General features: G+C 33.6%; 3 protein-coding genes across 3 annotated transcripts; all 3 read left to right on the plus strand.

Moving 5' to 3' along the window:
* The first annotated feature begins 1,099 nt into the window (after positions 1–1,099).
* On the plus strand, positions 1,100–3,369 carry LOC121741793 (E3 ubiquitin-protein ligase RNF4-like). The gene is made up of 5 exons (XM_042134710.1): positions 1,100–1,322; positions 1,776–2,047; positions 2,159–2,216; positions 2,784–2,884; positions 2,971–3,369. Exons 2-5 carry the CDS (start codon positions 1,805–1,807, stop codon positions 3,211–3,213), a joined length of 645 nt encoding a protein of 214 aa, XP_041990644.1. The 5' UTR covers positions 1,100–1,322; positions 1,776–1,804; the 3' UTR covers positions 3,214–3,369.
* Positions 3,370–14,358: 10,989 nt separating this feature from the next.
* Positions 14,359–17,709, plus strand: LOC121741008 (membrane protein of ER body-like protein). Its single transcript, XM_042133692.1, has 9 exons — positions 14,359–14,602; positions 15,026–15,373; positions 15,482–15,598; positions 15,729–15,803; positions 15,988–16,116; positions 16,211–16,279; positions 16,395–16,691; positions 16,809–16,870; positions 17,133–17,709. Exons 1-9 carry the CDS (start codon positions 14,392–14,394, stop codon positions 17,553–17,555), a joined length of 1,731 nt encoding a protein of 576 aa, XP_041989626.1. The 5' UTR covers positions 14,359–14,391; the 3' UTR covers positions 17,556–17,709.
* Positions 17,710–19,183: 1,474 nt separating this feature from the next.
* Positions 19,184–22,886, plus strand: LOC121810270 (FHA domain-containing protein FHA2-like). The gene is made up of 3 exons (XM_042211048.1): positions 19,184–20,299; positions 21,787–21,944; positions 22,410–22,886. Exons 1-3 carry the CDS (start codon positions 19,690–19,692, stop codon positions 22,608–22,610), a joined length of 969 nt encoding a protein of 322 aa, XP_042066982.1. The 5' UTR covers positions 19,184–19,689; the 3' UTR covers positions 22,611–22,886.
* Positions 22,887–23,274: the final 388 nt, after the last annotated feature.

Raw genomic sequence — 23,274 nt, forward strand, 5'->3', positions numbered from 1 at the left:
TGGGATGGGATATGTATACAAGGAGCCGTTTGGTTTGAAAGATTATATCTCATGGTTGAATATGTATTCGTTTGTTTAGATATCTTTATGAATTGGAAGTGTAAATTGTGCAGCTGCTGTTAATATTATACTGATGTGTAAGAATTTGCAGCAAAAATTCATACATACATTCCATATTTGACTACAGAGATTCTGAACTAATATAGCCATTTAGATGTAACAATGGTGCAGAAAGTAATTAATTTGTCCATTGTATTAACCCTATTATTTATGATATAACAGGAGTAACCATGTACTAATCAATATTGTTACATGATAATATGACTATAATCTCACTGCTTTCAATGTAAAAACTAAGAGTCCTTTTTTAACAACAAAGATTTTGAATAATAGGGCACATTTAGGAGATCTTATTTTGTACTATAGTATTATTTTATCAATAAGGTTAATACATGGAAAACCAATTATTATACGGAAACAATATGACTAATAACTTTCAAAGTGTTATTTTTTAGTTACCTAATAAAGGAATAGATCTCAATTTTCAACAAGTATAAGAAAATGGGCGGGCTAGAGTAAATTAACAAATTTATTGTGGATCCTAATTTCAAACGGACCTCGATTTATCTCTGTAGACTACGTATATGAATCGAGAGTACTACCAAAACGTATCTCGCCTTGCGGAAAGAAGTCTCCATTGTCTCTGCTGTTATTAATCATTATGTTTTTATTTTAATTTATGTAATTCCAATTGTAATAAATTTATTTCCATATATTTTTTCTTCTCTATTTAAGTTGTATGGAGTATATTGCATTTGACAATTTCTCTTTTGCCACCCAATTTCTACCATCTCATGATAAATACAATTATACAAATACCAAATTATAAAGAGAGATCGATCACAGGTTCGAATATGACTTAATGTAAAAAAAATCTTTAATCATACTAAAAGTGCCATATGAAACTATTAATACATACTAGTACCATACATGACCATTAATAATTGATAATACTAGTAAAAAATAATGAAAGATCTTAATTTCTAAAAATAAATAGTCTCAATTTCCTAATTAAATTACAAAGCGGTGCCCAAATTTCGTAAGTGCTGACGACGAAATGTAAATTGGCATCCCTGAAACGTGGCCAATTCTTCTCTTCAAAACACACAATTACTGCGTGTGAAAAAAAATTCCAAATTCCAATCCCTATTTAAAAATCGAAAACCCACTTCGCCTTCTTCTCTCCAATTCAAGATTTCAAATCGTAAAAGTTGGTAACAAAGTTATAGAAAGAGCACTCTACTTTTCACCGAAGAAATCAGGTTAGGTTACCATGGAGAGTTCAATTATTTTTAAAAAATTTGTATATCGTTATCTTGGTTTTTGATTTTGCTTTTGCTTTTGCTTTGATCAATCCGTTTGATTTGATTGTTGTATCTTCGAATTTGTTGGTCGATTCTTAAAAAGATTCAATTGCGGTGAGGTTTATGGTGAATTTCTTGTTTCTTTCTGATCTTAGGGTTTTGTGTGGTTAGGTTAATTTTGGGTCGGTGGAACTAAAATGCTCTGTTCTATAATTGGAGTAGGCTACAATTGTTGAGCAAATTGCTGATTTCAATTACTTTCCGTACCTTTGAATGTTCAACGAAATGATGATTTATGGATAAAAATTCAAACTTGCTGTGTTTAAATCGCATTAGTGAGTGTATTGAATTTCTATGTAATTGCATTTATATGAACTGAATTGAGCTCGGTTTGCAATGGGTGACTCTCAGGAGGTCGGAGACGTAGCAATTTCTGTATCATGAGCAATCCACAGGAAATTAGGATGTATACAAGGGCTAGAAGTAGGAGACGGACACTGGATGTCGATCTTAATGCTTTACCACCGTCACATGAAATCGGGGAACAGGGCGTTGTTTCGCACCATACTAGGTCGCATGGTAGGCAGGAGGCTGGAAGAAGTGCCACCACCCTGCCTCCGCCCATTGATGTAGAGGCGCTTGATGACGACGTTATTATCTCTTCGCCTACGGCATTTGCAGAAGTATGCGATTGTTGCTTTCATCTTGTCACCTGTTATGCATTTGAGTTCGATTTCCTATCTATAACGTATTGGTATAGTCATGTGATTTAGCTTCTGGTTTTTTACTTTCAGGCCAAGAACAATGCCAGAAGGAACCGTGGGCGTACTGTCGTGGTTGATGTGGATAGTGGTAACTTCTATATACTTTTTCTTCTTTATCATTATGATGTTCCTCAAACCTTAGTGATCTTGCTGGTGCTATTTCCTTCGTGCGATTCATCATTGTTTGAAGCACTATTCACTTACAATGTTTTCCCAACTTCAGTAGATTTATTAGAAGTAGTATATCACAGTATTTGAAAATCATATTGATGTTGGAGCAATTATGATACCAAAGAATGTTAGCTTAGCTTATGTGTCTCATATACTTTACGAGTCTGATAGAAAAAAACGAACTTTACGAGTACTATCAGCCTCTGCCTCTTAGATTCTACTCCTAACATAATTGTCTTTAGACCTTTTTCTTGAATATGTCACTAGAAGCGGCTAACTAATTCCACATCGTAACAATGCGTCCTTTTTATGTGACTAATTCAAGTAATACAAACGGACTAGCTCAATTAGTACAACTGCTGATTGAAAAATGAGCTGTTCGTCTCTCCTCGTCGATGAACTTCATCCTCGAATACTTGTTTCATTCTTTCTGTTTTTTCACATTATAGAATTTTCTTGCTGATATGCTTTGATATTTTCACAGATGACAGAGCATCTCGCAACAAGCGCAGAAGGGTTCCTACAAACCAGACAATTATAAACTGCGACCTTTACATAAACCTCGAAAGCAGTAGCAACTCATCGGTAACATACGACACACCTTCCTTCCTTCGTTTTTCCTCTGCTTTTCTGTTTCAGCTTATTACGCACTTTGGTATTTGAATTTTTAGAGGGAAAGTGGCAAAAGCACTGCAGTGCCTATACCTCCCGTTCCACCAAAGGAGCCGACATTCAGCTGCCCCATTTGTATGGGCCCGCTAGTCGAAGAGATGACAACAAAATGCGGCCACATTTTCTGCAAGGCGTGCATCAAAGCTTCCATAGCTGCTCAGGGGAAATGTCCAACGTGCCGGAGAAAAACGACAACTAGAGACATTATTAGAGTGTACCTTCCCTCAACTAGAACTGCTTGAGGTCTCTGTGAGTGTGTATCTCTGTTATAATCGGTTTTGTACTGTCTTTACAACACACAAGATTCTAAAATTTGTGTTGGTTATTCAGTCTTTACTTCTTCTTTTTTCGCTTAATGTGACAATATATTATGATAGTTATAGATATAATTGATTAAATTTGGTTGCTATGTGGCATCAGTTTTAGCAGTTTGAAATTGCAATAATAAGATTTGATATTTAGTCTTAGTTATGTGGAGTAGCATTAAGATTTATGTATACTATTTGAATACAATTCTCTTTCTAAGTAGATATGGCGGGCAATATATCTAAATAGCTTAATTTCAACTAAATGACCTTTTTTTTAAAAAATTTGGTTCGGATTTTGGGATGACTTTTTTAAAATCAAGAAAGTTTCAAATAAATATCATATTACTGACTTTGTTAATTCATTCCATTCGTATTTTATCATAACATGAATATATAAAAATATAATTCACATTTTATTATAATTTTATTGAGTTTTCGTATTTTATCATAAGATGAATATATAAAAGTATAATTCACATTTTATTATAATTTTATGGAGTTTTCTTAAGATGAATATATAAAAGTATAATTCACATTTTATTATAATTTTATTGAGTTTTCTTAAAACTCGTATCAAATTACAATGGGATACATAATCAGCAACGGAAGGAGTACAATTTTTGAGCAAAGTGATACAAGTAAGATTATAGTATTAATTCATGATCCACACTACTGAATAATGCAGGCGTTGGGATCATATTCGCAGGAGTTGCCGTCAGTAGGATAGAAATACTTTGGCGGTGGCGATGGTGGTGCCGGTGCATTACAATATGGTACAATCGCCCCCCTCTGAGGTGAAAACGGCGGCGTAGATGGTGGTGGCGGTGTTACCGGTGGCTCAGGCGGCGGCATAGATGGCGGCGGCGGCATTTTCTTTGTCTTGCTGCAGCAGAAACATGGCATTTTTTAGAATATTGTTAAGGTGTTGTGAAAATATGGGAAATGTGAGTTTATATATATATATATATTTGAAGATTGAAGAGATATGTAAATGTCATATAATGGTATGCAAAATGTTTATATATATATTTGAAGATTGTTTATATTATATTTGAAGATTGAAAAGATATTAAATGTCATATAATGGTATGCAAAATGCAAGTAGTACTATTTATTAAGTATTCCACTCAATTACTAGCTATGATTGTGTAATATTAATTCTCTACTAATTGTTAGTGTTTTGTTTGGAAATAATATGTTGCATACCTTAAGTGATCAATGCTTGTGAGTATTACCTGTAGAACACCTTTAGCATTGTTTGTTTTGTTTAAAAGTTTATTTTGATTGAAAAAATGTTATTGATTTTTGTTTTATTTTGGAACTTCGAGCTTTGATTTTAGCGTAAAATGTACATTTGAAAATGTTAATAAAATTTTTAATGTATAAAACAAAACAAACAAACAAACAAATAATGTGTCTTAACCGAGCGCGATATCATGTTCACAAATGGTGATTATATAAGGCGTGTAACATACCATTTTCCTATTTGGTAATTATCTTAACTAACAATTTAGCACACATAATATTGTGATATTAATTTCATGCTAATAATGTAATTAGGGTTGACAAAATAGTGAGGATAGGGTTTATCAAATTCACCTGATATGATCCAACTTATTAAGGTCAATGTTAGGAAATTTTTACCTCAAAGACGAACTCGATCGTTTTATTGCCTTTAAATATGAAGATGGTTCACATAATAATCACGTACGACAAGAATGTCCTCATACTATTTTTTTAATAAATTCTTGTAGTTTTAGTTTTTATTTCATTGATGAACCCTTATATAATCGATTTCCTTTAGAATAATATCAGTATTAATAAAATTTCATAATAAATTGTAAATTTGGTAAAAGAGTTTTGCCAAATATTTGAATTTATCAAAACGATGTTTTAAATATTTTAATAAGAAGAAAAACGATGTTTGCAGTATTATACAAAGAATTAACGTTTCCATCAAATAAAGATGAAAGATATTATAAAAAATAAAAGTACAAAAACTTGCATAAATGAAAAATTGCATTCGAATTAAAGATCTAATGAGATAAAGAGTAAAAATATGTATTTTGCCTAAAATCATTAATACTCCTTATAAATACGAGACACGACCAATTTTATTTATAAGTTTGAAACATTTTTTAAAACTCGTGCCGCTATTGAATAATGCAGGCGTTGGGATCTTCTTCACAGGAGCGGTCGTGATACGGATAGCGCTCCGACTGCGGCAGCGGCTGCGGCTGCGGCTGATACGACGAATACCGCGCATCATACGATGAATACCGCGAATCATATGAATAGCGTAGATCATAATCATATGATGAATAGTCATATCCGGAATATTCCGATGGCCACGGTCTTACCGTTGGATGAGGCGCCCACGCAGATGCCGGTGTTTCTGTTGTTTCAGTCGGCGGTGTTTCCACTGGCTCAGTCGGCGGCGTAGATGGTGGTGGCGGTGGTTCTGTTGGCTCAGGCGGCGGCGTAGATGGCGGTGGCGGTGGTTCTGTTGGCTCAGTCGGCGGTGTTTCTGTTGGTTCAGGCAGCGGTGTTTCTGTTGGCTCAGGCGGCGATGATTCGGTTGGCTCAGGCGGCGGTGTTTCTGTTGGCTCAGGTGGCGGCGAAGATGGCGGTGTTGGTGCTGCCGGTGGCTCAGGCGACGGTGTAGATGGTGGTATTGGGTTTTCATTTTCCGGTGGCGGCGGCACTTTCTCTTTGGGGTGGCGCTTGTTGCCGAAGAAACATGAAATTTTGAAGAATATCTTCATTTTTTTAATGTTTGGGGTATTACAAGTACGCATGATAATGTGTGTATATATATATAGGGTCTTGTTAGGTTGAGATTTTTTAGCTTAATTGAGAATTGAGATGCATTTTCAGCCACTCATTTTGAAATGTCAACTGCAAGTAGATTATGTCAACTAAGGGGTATTATCGTCATTTCATTTCAATAGCCAGAATATCAAATGTCAACAACTCGTATTAAATTTTTTTTTAAATTTTCGCGCGATGTCAACTACTGAGACATTATGTCAACTACGATGTGTAGTCTGCACATCAAATGTCAATAGCTCTGCACATCAAATGTCAACAACTTATAATTGACATTATATATGTGTAGTTGACATGAATTGTATATGTAGTTGACATTATATGTGTGTAGTTGACATGAATTGTATATGTAGTTGACATTACATGTGTGTAGTTGACATGAATTGTATATGTAGTTGACAAAAAAAAATAAATAAATAAAATAAATAAAAAAATAAAAATCGAAAAAAAATAATTTTTTTAAAAAAAATAAAAAAATATTTATTAAATAAAATATATGATGAAATTACAAATATGCCCTTTCACAATTAATTAATGTAAAAATATTTTCCATGTGGCAAATTCTGGACCACTCATTTAATAAAAATGAGTGGCTTATAATGCATCTCAATTCTCAATTAGGCTAAAAAATCTCAATTGATCACAACCCTATATATATATATATATTTGAGTATTCCATTTAAGGTATTCGATCAAATACTAACTTTTTACAGTAATAACTAATAACTAATATCAATTTTGCATGTGAAAAATATCAACACAAAGACATAAATTTATCAATATTTCTTGTGTTGATAAATTATGTCTTTGTATTGATATTTAAATTTACATGTTGTATTGATAAAATTATGTATTTGTATTGATATTTTTAATACACAGAATTAAAAGTTATTAGTTATTACTGTAAATTAGTTAGCACACTAACACAACCCATCCATTTAAATACTATGATTGTGTTATATTAATTCACTAGTAGTAATATTATTATAATAATAATATCTTCATTAGTAATTTGGCATACATAATATATACTGTAGCATTAATTTCATACTGAATTAATAATGTCTAATTACTAATAATTGTATGCATAGTTTATACTCATCACTTATAGTAATCAATCAATGATTGTTCTCATACCAATACAACCGTGCGTGTATATATGGTTAGTTAGTTTATCGTAATATAAACGGGTAAAAATAAATCTCTAATTTCAAGCTTTTTAGTTATTTATCATATAATTATTATACTTCATTCACAAAATAATGTCCATATTTACTATTTGAATCCGTCCATAAAATAATGTCCACACTTTCTTACTATTCATAAATTAATATATAAAAATTGGATCTTTATTTCACTATATAACACTCCGACTTTTTCTATCTTTTTAATTGTTCTCGCGGCGACGACAGCTGGATCGAGACCGACGGCGACGGTGGTAACTGGTGCAGGATCGAAAGGGAGAGTAGGCGTGAGAGAGTTTAGAGGGAGAGAAGGAGAGTCTCTGATTTAGGAAGAAGATTGGAGTTTCTATTTTAGGATTTTAATTTGGGATTGAGATAGATATATAGAGAGAGTACCGAGAGGAATGAATGAAACTTATTTTAATTTTGGTGCTCCAAGTTTTGGGGCCAAGTTTTAGCCAACGAAATGTTGAAAGGGACTAGAGTTTTTATTTAAGTTTTGGACCTTATAGGAATAATTGTTTGGGTTTGCAAAGGAATATTATATTCTGCGGGATGGATGCTGAACCGAGTTTAATATATGAGAATTTAGAAATACTCCTAAGGAAGAGCGAGAGTATTAGATGCATGCATTCTTTTAAGAGTGAATTTATGGTGTCTGATCTTTCACTTTCGCACATAAATGATACCTAATTTTTATTTTATATCATTTTTTATACCTATAAATAACATTTTTGGTACCTGATGCAATTTTCACCTCAAAATACCCTCTAAACAAATTCATTTTTCCATTTGTGTCATAAATGATATTTTGAGCATTGACAAAACTAGTACCAAAAGTGATATTATAATATCTTCTCTCATTATCCTCACTCTTTATACTATTATTATTAATCAATATTAATATTATTATTTTGATGTTATAAATTAATAATTAATTTTTTTTTTAATATCATTTAAATATACTTAATCATAATTATAGTTATAATGATATTTAATTATTATAATAATATTATTGTTATAATAGTAAAATTAGTAGTAATTAATAAATATTAATTATTATTTTATATTAAATTAATAACTAATCAATATAGTCCTAATCAAAATTTAAAATTGTGAATTGTATTCATAATAATAAAGAGTTGAATATTTTCAGTGAGGTGTTTCAATTCTAAAATGAGTGTAATAAATATTCAATTGATTTAGTTACTTTGAATAATTAATCTAGTTAGGTGTTTTGTTATTGATTTATATTATGAATGCAATTAGATGTATGTATAAAATACTAAAAATAAAGAAGAAAGTGTATGTACATCTTAAAAAAAGTATATGTACAAAAGTAGTTAAAACGAAGTTCTTAACCTAATTGTAATATTGAAGGGTTGTGTAATCAATTATAAGTTGATGTATTAAATTGTAACTATTTTTAAGTAATGATAAAATTTGATCTTTAGTTATATTGATACTTTAATTAATTGGTCTATTGAAAGAAGGAAGGTATAGATTTTATGGGCCTAGTGCAAGTAAGTAATCTAGATTTCTTAAATTAATACGAGATATGAATACATAATATTTTGCTTATAAGATATATAATCTGATTGAAGAATGGACTAACCAGAAATTCTTATAAGAGTATGAACGGGCTAGGGTGACCCAACAAAAAGTTAACAAATTTAATGTGGATCCTAATTTCATATAGAAGTTTTAAATGGATGAGGAATTGCATACTAAAAATCACCAATCACCTAATTTGCTAATTAATTAACCAATAAATCAACCAATATTCTACAAATCTGTTAGTTATAGGGGCCAATTCAATCACGCAATAGTAACACGAAAAAAAAACATACATTTCCAAAAATCAAAATCAAACATGTGAATCAAATAGTATGTGTTTTTTATTTGCGGAAGGTGGGATTACTAAGTTCAATCCAATCAGACTGTGAGCATTATAAAAGTACAAAGTTCAATCCACCTAAAAATAAATAAAAATCACTGACATAATGATATCTGAACAAGACACGCATTTAGTAAAAAAACAAAGACACAAAAGAAGCAAATGACACAACCACGACCAATACACACCTCCCTCCGCCAACAAATAAAGCAACAAAAGAATTATTCCCCATATGAATTATAATCTCAAAATTTGAAAACCTATAAACTCCATGCGTATAACATTATAAAAGAAACCATGTGTCACGTAATACTATCAAGACAAAATAAGTAAGTATTTCGCAATTCCAAAAATCAAAATTATAAAACTTGTGAATTTAGCCAATAATAAAATCAAATGTAGGAAAAAAAACATACAATTCACCAAATTAAAATTGCACAAAAATGAAAAAAAAATAACTATAATCCTACTCTCCCAAACCCTAACCACATCCTCCATGGAGTGGGCGGGTTCAGCTCGAAGCAGGCCAGGGAGATGGTTGAGGCGACGACCAGGTAGCTTGTTGAGGCAATGACCAAGTAGCTTGGGCTGGTGACTGAGACGAGGGCGGGGGAGCTTGGGCTGCTGGTTGAGACGCCGAAGCGTTGTTCTTCTTGTTTTTGCTGAAGAAACCCATTTTTGTGGCCTAGGTTTCTTTTCTTGCATGTATTTATAGGGGAAGGAATTATGTTAATACCAAAATAATGTCAATATTTTGAAGATTATGGTAAGATATAATGTGATTTAGTTATTGATTTAGTAATGTCATTGAGAAGGTTGGTTTTTAAGATTATACTATATTATAAATATTACTCCTTCCGTCCCAGATAATTCGTCTCACTTTGATCAGGCACGGGTTCTAAGAAATGTAATGAAAAGTTAATTGAAAATGTTAGTAGAATGTGGGTTCTACTTTTATATATTAGTTTTATAATAAAATATGAGTAGCAATGAGTTAGTGGAATATGAGGTCCACTACCAAAAATGGTAAAAAATGAAATGAAACAAATTATGTGGGACGGACCGAAATAGAAAAATGAGACAAATTATCTCGGACGGAGGGAGTAGTGTTTTTTTAAAAGTATAGAAACGATAGTACTATTAGTAAATGTGTACACATTTGAGGAAATGAATAGAAATATCGGAAATGTGTATATACATTTGAGGGGGAAAAAAGATCGTACAATTTGGTTATCGGATGTACTAGAAGTAATTTGAAAATATTCCACTTTGATGACCAAAAAGGTGGTACTAATAAACAATATTGTATTTTACAATATTTAAACATTTTATAAATATCATAAAAATTGAATTTAGAAGAGATTTTAAAAATATTTTTTATAAAAAGAAATTTAATTTTTATAATTAAATGCTGGAAATATTATCAAATATATTATAATTATTAGAGAACTATAATATATTACTAATATATTATTCCTTACTAAATTAATACACCACACATATATTTGACTATCAAGTGTTACAAACTTCCATCAGCAAACCATCTCTATTATGTCGATTATGCTTTACATGATTTGATTAATAATGTCATTTTTCTATAATCTTATGGATTTATACACCAAAAATATACTTATACTGAGGGGTGTATATTATGTTATATTATAGTACTAGTAACTTGATGAATTTTAAAATCATAGCAATTATAATTTGTTTTATGTAATACTCATCAATATTAAGACATACATTTGAACAAATTTTATTGCATGATAAATTGACAAATTTCGAACTTACGCACCTGACATATGCTGAGTCACGTTGAGTGAAATCTACTCCCTCCGTCCATGAAATTTTGTCACATTTTTCCATTTCCATCCACCCCATAAAATTTGTCACGTTTCACTTTTTACCATTTTTTGTAGTGGACCTCATATTCCACTAATTCATTCTCACTCACATTTTATTATAAAATAAAACTAAAATATAAAAGTATGACTCACATTCCACCAATTTTTTCAACTCACTTTCCATTACATTTCTTAAAATCCGTAAATAATTAAAAGATGGTTAAAGAATCATTCACAATTTGAAACAATTACCTCAAAATCGTAAAAAATACTAGTATAAATTACAATAAATATCTCATAAATTGAAAAACCACAATATAGCAATTACTAAAATAAAATCCTTAAATAATCTTGAAAAACAAAAACAAAATGAAATACTATATATGAATAAGAAAAGCTGATATAGATCTGTTAACTACATGATAAAGCATTCAGCGTTGGGAACTTGTTGTTGGGTAGGAGGAGGCGCCGTAATCCGACGGCGGCGGATTGTTGGTGGTATCACTATCATTGTTGGAATGGCCCGGAATTCCTCTTCCTCCGTTGTGCGGTTCCCATCCGTAAGGGTAGCTGTAATTCGGCGGCGGATTGACAGTAGTTGTTAGTCTATAGTAGTCGTCTAAGTTATGGAAGGGATTGCTCGGGTGGTATCCTCCCGCTCCCGCTCCGTTGTACGACGGAGGATATTGCTCTCCCGACGGCTGATACCGGTAGTACGGATCCTCCAGCTCCCTTGCAGGGGGCGGCGTGGGCTCAGGCTCCGGCTCTGGCTCTAGAGGTGGTGGTTGTGGTCGAGACGTCGAAGCTTCGGCCTTGCGGGCTTCGCGGCGTTGTCTTCTTCTTGCCTTGTCGAAGAGACTCATTTTAATTGTTTTTTGTGGCCTCTGTTTTTGTGAGTTTATATAGGGTTTTGTATGTTAAGAATGATCAAATGTCACGATTTTGGTTAAAATAATAAGAAGAAGATATTCATAATTTGATGATAAGAATATATTCATAATGATATTGTTGATTTGATGAATTGTACTCTATCAAATTTTGTAATATAGATAAAGAAGATATTCACAATTTATTGGCGACGCCACAAAGGTCGTAGCCTCAACACGACTCGTGGGGGAGTCCGGCTTAGCGGTTTCTGAGAGTTAACGCAGTTTTCCGGAGGAGATTTAGCATTGTTCATGAACATCAAAGAGAAAATGGATTCCATCGTTTTGGAGACTAGCCAACGCCACATTCATGAACATTTCGGTTTCCTGTGAGCTTCTTGTTCGGGTATAGAAATTACACATATTAATTTTCTTACGTTTGTTTTGAAAAATAAATTATGATGTAGTAGTATATAAAAACTGTGAGGTTTCATAAAAAGTGACTCAATTCGCAGGCCTTTCGGAATTTATGAATTAATTCACTGACCTTTCGTAATATGAGATCGTGATATGCAGATTTTTGGAATAAGGAGTTTTTGAATTTTGTCCATGTTCTTTTTTCTTAATTATTCCTCTAGCAATATTTATGAAGCCACCAAATTATCCCCTAATATTTTCACCATAATTTTAATATTTTTACTGCAATTATTTTCACCCGATTCAAATCGCCACCGCCTCTAAATTCTAAATCATGTATGAAATATATTATAGATATAATATATTAATAAAATTCCCAAATTGGGTCCAACAACCACGTTGGACCATCTATAATAGTATATTATAGTAAAAAAAATTCCATTTTTCATATCTATAGATTTCTTATCTTTTGAATGTCAGCCCAACCAATTTGGACTCAAATTATATTTATTTTCAGAAATATTTACTCTAATATTTCCAGAAAATACAAAATATGATGGAATAATATTAATTACTTCAATATTTCCACAAAAAATATTTACTCCTTTATTAGTAAAATTTATGATACAATCCCTGATTTTTAAAAATTATGAAAACTATTACATTGCCAAGTTATGTATATATACATGTAAAGAATTATTTACAAATTTGAAATAATAAACACAGAATTGTAAAAAATATACACAAAATTAAATATCTCTGCTGAATAACTAATCAATTAAAAACACACAGTATCTAACTACAAGATAAAGCATTGAGAGGAGGGATATCCATCCACGGTGCGGCCGAGGGCTTGGCGTCGCCAGCGCAGGTGGTTGAGGTTGAGACGTCGAAGCCTTGGAGTTTGAGCGGCGCTTTCTTTATATGCCCAAGATAGTCAAGAGACCCATTTTTTTCGCGTGGCTTAAATTTTCTGAGTTTTAATTTGGTTGCATTTATATGAGTATAATCTTACATATATAGGGTTTTTACTTTGGTATGGAAATGTTAATCTTGGGTATTTTTAATCGAATTTTGGGTGTGATTTTGTTGTACATTAAGTTTAGTTATTATATATGACGATAAAATGTCACGGTTTTGGTGATTATGATAAGAAAAATTGGTTCTTGATTTAGAGGCAATATAAAATTGGTTTTTGAGATGATGTATATATAGTGTTAATATTTTGAAAAAATATAGAAAACGATATAATAGTAAATTCTTACGTAGCTTAATAAGACTTGGTTTAAAAGAAAAAAATACTATATGTAAATGCATATTGAGAATATTAGTAGTTATATATAAAAAAGGAAAGGTTATGAATTAATGACTTTGGATCCTATTTGCGGACTGATTAATTCCACCAAAAGCCCAACCTTCAAATCGAATTGCAAATTCGATTTTCCAACTTTATAAAATTGCAAGTCTGATTTTAAAAATTCAATTAGAAAGGAAGAAGAAAATTATGAAATTTCAATTCTATATCGAATTTTGGTTCAAAAAGGCAAAATACATGCATATATGAGAGTCAAACTTCATTTATTACACACATAATTAGCTAAATACGTGGGAAAATAATGTTACTTATTTATTAAATATTATTGGCAGGTAGAACAGCCTTGAAATTCGCCATGATATATTATCTACTACCTAGTTTATTTAATACTAATAAAAATACGAAGAATCAACGTAGTACATATGAACAAAATCTTGTTTATCATTAGATATAATTTTACAGGTAGAAACAGCCCTGGAATTAATTGTATTCGTTAATTGAATATATTATCTCTAACCTGAAACTTTTAGTCAAAGTAAAAAATTACAAAATAATCATTCACGTATCCATCACTACATAATGTCAGCTATGTATTTTACTAATTAATTAATTACAGTGATTACCGCACGTTAAATCATGTTCATATTCAACATAATATTTCTAATCGTTTAGTGATTATTTATAAATAGGAGAAGACTTTCTTAGCATTTTGCAAAGAACAAATAGTTTCGTTTATCATAACTTTTTTTTGTAAGGCTTAATGGAAGTGGTGCACCACCATGTTGAGGACGAGGAGGAGGAGGTGGTGACGGTGGAGGAGAAGCTGTTGCCGCGGCGACGAGGGCCGGACTTTGCTGATCCTGGAGATGATGGTTATGAAGAGAGCAGTGATGATACGACGAATGATGGATCCGAGGTGCTTCAAACTGTCATATCAGAAGAGAATAGTGTCTATTTTGACGACAAAAAAGGTAACAAAACAATATGGTATTTCACATCATTTATGTATTTCTAAAAGTATTGCTAAGAAAATAGATTTTTGTTCATGTACTATGAAATAGGAAAATCTATCCATTGTTTGTGATAAAAAAAGTTTAAAGAAAATAAGTCTAAATGTATTTTTATTATTAATGAAGGAATATGGAAATGTCACGATTGCATTTGGACATACAAAATTGGACAATCTTGGATTTATCATTTGCATCAGAAACCATTCAATCAGGGAGGTCAGTAGATTAATTAATAGATTAATTTTATGTAAACTCTAAAATCATGTAAAGTAAATAAGTAAAATGCATTTCTTCTTGCTCTAGGACTAATAGATTTCTTGTTATGTCAATTTGAACTTGCTCGATTTGTTGAATCGCGACCTTAGTTATATCATTTACCCGCAGATAATACCGAACTCCAACATTTGGAAATCGACAGCCACCATGAGGAGATCTCGAAAATCGTGCACGACGTCATCAACCGCCAACACATAGTGAATTTCAACGCCGAAATTGTAACCGTTCCGGCAAGAGAGAGCGTGATAGTCGAAGAAAGCGACGACGAAGAAGTGATCGAGTTGGAATTCGAAAGGGCTGTGGACAAAGTCCACACACACACTCCATATTGTCCTAATTGTAGTAACCAAATTACTAAAGTAATCCTTCGAAGAAAGAAAAAGGCAAGCCCTCGTCCAGACAAGCCACTTGACCTATTGGGATGCTTGAGTTGCTTCAGCATTTTCATACCTTCAGGTAATTAATAATGTGGCATTATAAATTAATAATATAGTCTTGATAAGTTTTATTTAATTTATAGTCTTATAAGAAAATTAATGTGGGGTTTGTGTTTATTTGGAGCAGGGGATTGTTTGAATCCTTTTAGGTTGTTTAAATCCAAACCAAAATTGGAGAGTCACGATATAGAAGAAGAAGGGCAGCCACCAATTTCTGTAGGGGGTACAACTGCTGATGCGGGAGGTACTTTTCTTTATATACATTAGCACATGATCTTTATATTTATATGTCGATTAATCGAGTACACATATAAGAACCATTTTCAAAGTGTATATATAAATTTTAGAAAAGAGCCTTTTAATTGGTTTCTCAGGGTCCAAACAAAGCCTTATAAGCCCAAACATTGGCCCATCAATTGCCGTTGGGAGTACACCTACTAATGCAGCAGGTACATTTGGCTGATATAAATTTTACGCAATCGATATTTTATTCACAACTTCTTAGTCTAAAATAATTAAAATTTCATCTTTCATTTTTCTATTATTCATCTTATACATACGTATTAATTTTAAAAGGCCAAAAAATGAAAAAAAAATTGGTTCAAAGAATTGAAATGGCTGTTTATTCTATAGGAACAGGGCATCGTTTGAATCCGTTTTATTACTTTGGATACAATTCCAAACCAAAATTACAAAGCCCCAAAATTGAATTTGAGCAGCCATCAAATGATATCGATGGTAGTACAACTACTAATGCACCAGGTACCTATCTTGGCGTGACGGATTATATTCAAATGTATACACGTATACTTTAAGAAATATAATCATAATTATTATATTTGCTTTTAATTATCAGGGATATTAGGAGAAGCAAAACCAGAGCATAATCCACGTGATGTGACGGTTGATATCAAAGATGGACCAGGTGAAAATTTCATTCACAATATACTTGTTATGTTTATCCCATATAGAAAATTTCTAGCGATTACTAGTACTACTTTTTTTTAATCCAAAAATAATATAATATTTTTTAAAAATAGAAATGGTAGGAGGAGGACTTGCGCTACAACAGCCATTAATTTTTGAAGCGGTTGGAGTTCGGCCTCCTTTGCAAAAACCGTTAATTTCAGAAGCAGTTGGAGGCCGGCCTTCTTTACAACAACCACTAATTTCAGAAATAGTTGGAGGGCGGCCTGCTTTACAACAACCACTAATTTCTGGCCATCGGCGCTCTAGATCGCTTGAGTTTTGGAAATGCGTTGTGTATGGAGGTCTAATCGAGTCAATCGCAAGTCTAAGCATAGTCTCTTCTACAGCTGCTTCAGACGCTACTACACGTACGTATTTCCATCAGTTATTTCTCGATTTTGAATAGAAAAATCATTACGAAATATATCAGAATGTGACATAGAAATATAGTATTTCAACTCTAATGGATTGTGTCTCTATGCTAGTGAACGTCGTCGTCATTGGATTGGCAACCCTACTTAGCGGCCTCATGGCATTTGGTTGCAACGTAAGTAAACTTACATACTCCATATGAAATATTTATGACATGTTTGGTTTGAATGATAAGACATGATTAATACAATAAAATTAAAAAACCAAATAAAATAAAAAATATTTAATCATGCTAATCCCAATTATCACATCCATCAAACCAAAATATCCCATAAATCTTTATAAAATAAACCAAATATGAGTCAAATTATTTTCCTACTAAAGATAGTATTATAGTTTCATTTAATGAATACTTATGGGTCTGCCCCTTTCTGCAGCTTGTGGAGTTACGAAATGACAACTCTAACGAGAAGTACCACGAATTACTTGGTCAGAGAGGGCACTTTCTTTTTCACTCGACGTTTGCCATTCTTTCCTACATCATTTTTGGGCTCGTGGCCCCCGTTACCTACGGCTTCGCCTTCCATGACAGCGACGACAAGGACTACAAGATGCTCGCAGTAGCTGCTGCTGGTTTTGGTTGCATCTTCGTCCTCGCAATTGCCAAAGCTTATGTGAAAGGGGTAGACAGATTTGGAGGCTATGTTAAGACAATAATGTACTATGTTACAATGGCAGTTAGTGCATCTGGTGTCGCATATGCTGCAGGAGATTTGTTTGGAAAGCTTTTGGATGATCTTGGTTGGTTTCAACCCGCTCAAGTTGTTGCTTCTCGAGTTTCTTCGTGGGCTTCGTACTGATTAGCAGGGTCGGATACAGAAAAAATTTAAGTTGGGCTTATGTTTTTAATTTTTTGAGTTTGAGATTTCAAGAAGAGAATTTGCTTACTATTTCTTGTGATGATTGTAGATTGATGCTATTGTAATAAAATTTTCCTTGCTTGCGCTCGCTAAATCATGATTTTTTGTTAAACTTTTGAGCATTCTCATGACTTTCAATCAAGTTAAATCATAATTTTACTATCTCTGAATAAGTTGTACTCCCTCCGTCCGCCGTTAGGAGTCTCATTTCTTGACAGCACGGGTTTTAAAAAATGTTAAGAAAAGTGAGTGGAAAAAAGTTAGTGGAATAGGAGTCTCGCTTGTATATATTAGTTTTAAATAAATGTGAGTGTAATGAGTTAGTGGAAGGTGCTATATTACCGTTTATGGTAAAAATGAACCGGGACGCCTATTCGCGGACGGACTAAAATGGCAAAACGGGACTCCTATTCGCGGACGAAGGGAGTAAATATTCGACGAAGAGTCAAAAATTATAAATCAAAATTGTGATCCCAATAGAAAGTTCACACCGTGAATGTGAATGTGAATGCTCGAATTGCGAACCCCAATTCGGTTTCCATGCAATGATGAGTTGGGAACCCCTAAAATTGTTTAAAACGCACTAAACGTTTTCGTTTTAAGTCTAGCTAAATTAAAACGTTCGAGGAATCGACAATTTGCTCACTTCAGAAAATCTAGCTTCCATAATTGGTAAAGTAATGCATAATTCATAAAGTAAGAGAGATGCAGATAATGATAGTTAAAATAGTGTTAGTAGATAGTGAGATCTCGTATTATTATTAATGTTTAATGGTTATGCCTAGTGATATAAGTTGTAAATGGATTAATGTATATGGGTAATGAATTTGACAGAACTTTGCATAAATAGAAAAGAGATAATTTTATGGGACGGATGGAAAAAGAAATTATCATTAATTTTATGGGACGGATGGATGGAGTACTAGTTTAATGGACTAAGAGTGAACTGCATAAAATGACCATAACTTTTCACCTTGTAACAGCAGAGACCCATAATATTTAAAGATCTCACCACAGGGATCTAACAAAATATACAATCACAAATGAGATTTTTTCGGACCATAATACCCTCCGCCCCTAAAAGGGCATTTCAACCATGCTGACGCCGCCCCTGCCATGCTGACGCCGCCCTCTGCCATGCAGTCTGCTTCAAGTACCTATTTCCTTTTTATTTTATGTATTGAGTTCTTATAAATATGCATCTTTTATTTGATTTTAAAATATATCTTATAAATAAATAAGAATATTCAAAATATTAATAATTAATATTAGTATTTCATTGATTTAATTTTATTTTGAGTTTTTTTTTCTAATTTTTAAACTATTTTTAGCTACTTTTGTCGAATAATTATTATTTTATTTTATTTTCAAAATTTTAATCTAAAATAAATTTAATCAAGTTTATTCAAACTTAACTACTGGTTCATTTTTAAAAAATATTTTTAAACAACATGAGAGAGAGATATTTCTCCAATGAAGGTCCCCACGGACCACTTTCCAATATATGACACACATTCTCAATCCCTCTTTCTAATGTTCCTGGATTAATGAAAATTGCCCTCATTCTTGAATGCTTGGCATCAGCAAATGGAAGAATCCTTCAGAGATGATTTGAGAAACAGGGGGCTGGTCGGCTAGAGCAAGATATTTCAATACGCGCAGCCTTATTCTTTTGTGAGGATTTGTTCAGGCGGTTCAATAACAAAGTTTTTCATGCGGCGGCTCTGAAACAGGGGGCTGGTCGGCTGGAGCAAGAGTCAGTGAGGGAGCCTGGAGAAGTATGGTCGGCGTATGATTAACAATTTGAAGAGACATACATATTTAGTAAAGCATACTCGTATTTAGGGGTCTCTGCTGTTATAAGGCGAAAAGTTATGGACTTTTTGTGCAGTTCACTCATGGACTAATTATGAATTATAATAAAGTTATGATTTAATTGGATGATTGGAAAGTCGCTAGACAAGAAATCAAGTTATTCTATAAATGCAAATTTTAGCAAAATAAAATCGCTTATACAAAATACAGAGTTTTTCCTATCAAAATTCCATAAACGAAATCCCAATCTAGTCCGGCGATGGAGAGCGGCGGCGATGTAGAAGCCGGCTTCGCCAAGCTTCAAGGCGAAGATTTCGAATACTTCATGCAAACGTACTCCATCATCCTCGGCCGCAATTCGAAGAATTCCGCCGTCGACGTCGACCTCTCCTCCCTCGGCGGCGGGATGAACATAAGTCGCCGCCACGCCCGCATCTTCTACGACTTCCAACGCCGTCGTTTCGCGCTCGAGGTCCTCGGCCGGAACGGATGCTACGTCGAGGGAGTCCTCCACGTCCCCGGCCACCCTCCGATCAAGCTCGATTCGCAGGATCGTCTCGAGATCGGCGACAAGGAATTCTACTTTTTGCTACCCGGTAGAAGCATATTGGGCGGGCCAATTGGCCCGAGAAACCACGGGAACATTTATCAAACAGGTTATGTGCAGCAGCAGAATTTGGGGAATCAGCCGCCGCCGCCGCTGCCTAGCGGAGGGGGAGGGTGGGGTGAGTATGATGGGGAAGGTAGTGAGCAGGGGGAGGAGGAAGAAGAAGAAGAAGAGGATGAGGAGGAGGATTGTGGGGAGGATGCTTCTTCGAGTGGGAAGAGAATGAGAGGTGATGGAGGCGGTGGTTATAGGTATGGTTCAGGTGAGCTAATTTTAGGGTTTGGTTTGATTGAATTGGAGTTTTGTTTGTTGATGATTGTTGTTGATGATTGTTGTTGATGTTTGTTTCTTTGAATTTTATTAATGGGCTCCTAATTATGAGTTCGTGAGTGTTGCTTCTGCTTACTGAGGTAGTAATGTTTCGATTTTGTTATAAACTGTTGCTGGTGATTTGAAGCTCAATTTCTATACATTCATCTGTAGACATTGGTGAAAGTAGGATTTGATTTTGACAGTTAAAGAGATGTTAATTGAAAAAACTGACGGCTGTTTTGTTCGGGGGTCGATTCTATCGGCTTCGTTTAGTGAATTTTCTGAATAGTATGGCATTTGTTGTTGAGACTGTTTAATAGTTAGGCTTATTAGCTTAGTTGCATATGACGGATTTTCAGCAGTACCTTGTCCAGTATTGCCCAATTTAGCTGTGTTTTCGTGAAGTATGATGACCTTTGCTCATCTCCATTATTTTTGTATGTTTAGGATGGCATCGATAGTTTTTTGAATTGGAGTTTGTTTGTTGAGGGCTTTTTGTTGATGTCTGTTTCTTTGAATGTTGGTGTATTTTATTTTGTTAATTCAGCTCCTAATCCAAAATATGTGAGTGTAGTTTTGCCTGCTGAGATAGAAATGTTTTGATTTTGTTATATCTTCTTGCTAATAATTTGAAGCTTTGTTTGCAACACATTCATCATCTTGAGTACAGGTAGACACTGGTAAATTAAGCTTTGATTTTGGCAGTTAAACCCATTTTAATTGAAAAACTGACAGCAGTTTGGTTTGAGGGGCAAGTCTATCAGCTTCCTATGGCGAATTTACTGAATAGTAGGGCATTCTGATACCATTTTTTATGTAGTGTTTCGTTGTTGAGGCTCTTTGGTACTTGAACTGACTAGATTACAGAGCATAGGAAGAATTTTCAGTTATATCTTTATTGAGGTAGTAAAGCTTTGATTTTGCAATATGTTCTTGCTAATAGTTTGAATCTCAGTTTGCAATACATTCATCTTCTTGATCAGATGTAGACACTGGTGAAAGTAAGCTTTATAACTAAAAAAACTGATAGCAGTTTGGTTTGAGGGTTGATTCTATCTGTTTCCTTTTGTGAATTCGTTGTATGGTCTTCTGATACTGTTTTTGGTGTAGTGGTTCGTTGTTGAGGCTGTTTGGTACTTGGACTGACTCGTTTAGTTGTAGAGGATGAATTTTCAGTTATATCCTCGTCCTGTATTGCCCAATTTAGCTAGCATGATGACCTTTGCTCGTCTCTACTATTTTTGCATGTTTAGGATAGCATCTATAGGTGTTTGTGAGATCAGAATTAGGCGAGTCGTGGAACTGCGTTTATGATGAGTGAACATTGCTTACACGGGACGTCCTATATGAAAACCTTCCTACAATATGATTTTATAGCTCGGTTAATTCATTTGCATCATAGGTAATCCTTAATACCGTATATGGATGCTCTTGCAGATAAGCAGGCTGATGTGAGAACACGTGTTGATAGAGAAGCTGATAACCAACAGCTTCTTCAGTTAGAAGAAAACGACGTCGTGTCTTCAGTAGCCTCATTGCTGTCTGATTTATGTGGTCCTGGAGACTGGATGCCGATGGAGAAACTACATTCCGAGGTGAATTGTTTTTCTTACATAGCTGTTTGTTTTATGCAAGCCGGCTATAGTTCTAATATTTCACTATCAGCTCTCATGATTTCATGCTAGGATTCCTAGTGTAATACAATCTTGTGGATAATGGAGATTTTAGCATGTGCCGTTTTGTCCATTTGTTAAGACGAACTTATATTAAGGCACTAAACCCGACCCTTAAGATGGCATTGTCTGAATTGTAGATTCCAACTGCTAGGATGATCATGATTTCGTGCAAACGGGATCAAGGGTAGTCGATGCATAAGTTAATTCTATTCGAGGGCATCTTGGTGCAAGTTTAATGATGGATTAGGATTAGTCATATACTGTTCTTTTTTCTACATTTGGTCCTTTCACATTATGCATTGTCCATGTTTTGTTCCAAAACTTGACATTGTTCTTAATCACGGGGTGGGTCATCACCAACCTTTGCCGTGACTCTGTCTGCAGCTCGTGGAGCAATTCAGCGACGTCTGGCATCACAGCCGTGTAAGGAAGTATCTCACGCCCGAGGATCATTCTGGTCAAGAATCCCAAGGAAAGCCGTGGTTTGGATTGCTGGTTCTGCTGAAGAAATATCCCGAACACTTTGTCGTCAACACGAGATCCAAGGGGCGAGTTGTGCTGGAATTCGTCTCGCTAATCTCCTGAGTAGCTGAGAAGCGACGGCGTCCTCCAGTCTACGCAGGAACACCAGAGGATTATATACACACAAGCAGATGTCTGAACTCCTATTACTTGGTTCAGGTTCAACCCAAAATAATATTAATGGATTTTAGTTTTTTTATATGGAAATCCCATATAGAAAGAGTGGATCTTTTCTTATATATTGGTCAATTGATTGCATTGAACGATGCCAAAGATTTACTGTAAATAAGTGACTTGGATCTTGATGAAATAAAACTTTACTTTTCTCTCTTTCCTTAATAAATCGAATTCCGGAAGGGATCATCTCATGCATTGCATACTGCATTTTTTTTTACACCACTAAAAAATTGATAAATGGCTCTTATTTTATAGAAATAAAAGCTATTTCCAATATAATCTCTTCCCTACGCTTACCCTCTATTATATTTAATTGAAATAATTTTGTTAACTTTGTTAAAAAAAATTATTTTATTTCACAAGATTTTTACTCCATATAAGAAGGTTAAATTTTACATATTCTAGAAAATATAAAAAGTCAAAAGAATTTTATTTTTTTATTTTATTAAAATAATTTGGTTTCAAAATTTGTAGACATTTAATCTAAAAATGTTACTAATATTTATCTAAATTAATGCAGAATAATAGTGATATGTACTATGTAGTACTC

The sequence above is a fragment of the Salvia splendens genome, chromosome 7 (assembly GCF_004379255.2).
Source record: "Salvia splendens isolate huo1 chromosome 7, SspV2, whole genome shotgun sequence".
Classification (NCBI taxonomy): domain Eukaryota; kingdom Viridiplantae; phylum Streptophyta; class Magnoliopsida; order Lamiales; family Lamiaceae; genus Salvia; species Salvia splendens.

What these genes read in the sequence shown, in the direction of transcription:
- LOC121741793 (XM_042134710.1), top strand. Translation starts at nt 1,805, where the DNA reads ATGAGCAATCCACAGGAAATTAGGATGTATACAAGGGCTAGAAGTAGG. An exon ending in CGCCTACGGCATTTGCAGAA is followed by an intron (nt 2,048 to 2,158) that starts GTATGCGATTGT and finishes TTTTACTTTCAG; the next exon opens with GCCAAGAACAATGCCAGAAG. An exon ending in AAAGCAGTAGCAACTCATCG is followed by an intron (nt 2,885 to 2,970) that starts GTAACATACGAC and finishes TTGAATTTTTAG; the next exon opens with AGGGAAAGTGGCAAAAGCAC.
- LOC121810270 (XM_042211048.1), top strand. Translation starts at nt 19,690, where the DNA reads ATGGAGAGCGGCGGCGATGTAGAAGCCGGCTTCGCCAAGCTTCAAGGC. An exon ending in TGGTTATAGGTATGGTTCAG is followed by an intron (nt 20,300 to 21,786) that starts GTGAGCTAATTT and finishes ATGCTCTTGCAG; the next exon opens with ATAAGCAGGCTGATGTGAGA. An exon ending in TGGAGAAACTACATTCCGAG is followed by an intron (nt 21,945 to 22,409) that starts GTGAATTGTTTT and finishes CTCTGTCTGCAG; the next exon opens with CTCGTGGAGCAATTCAGCGA.
- LOC121741008 (XM_042133692.1), top strand. Translation starts at nt 14,392, where the DNA reads ATGGAAGTGGTGCACCACCATGTTGAGGACGAGGAGGAGGAGGTGGTG. An exon ending in TGATATCAAAGATGGACCAG is followed by an intron (nt 16,280 to 16,394) that starts GTGAAAATTTCA and finishes TTTTAAAAATAG; the next exon opens with AAATGGTAGGAGGAGGACTT. An exon ending in TCATGGCATTTGGTTGCAAC is followed by an intron (nt 16,871 to 17,132) that starts GTAAGTAAACTT and finishes CCCTTTCTGCAG; the next exon opens with CTTGTGGAGTTACGAAATGA.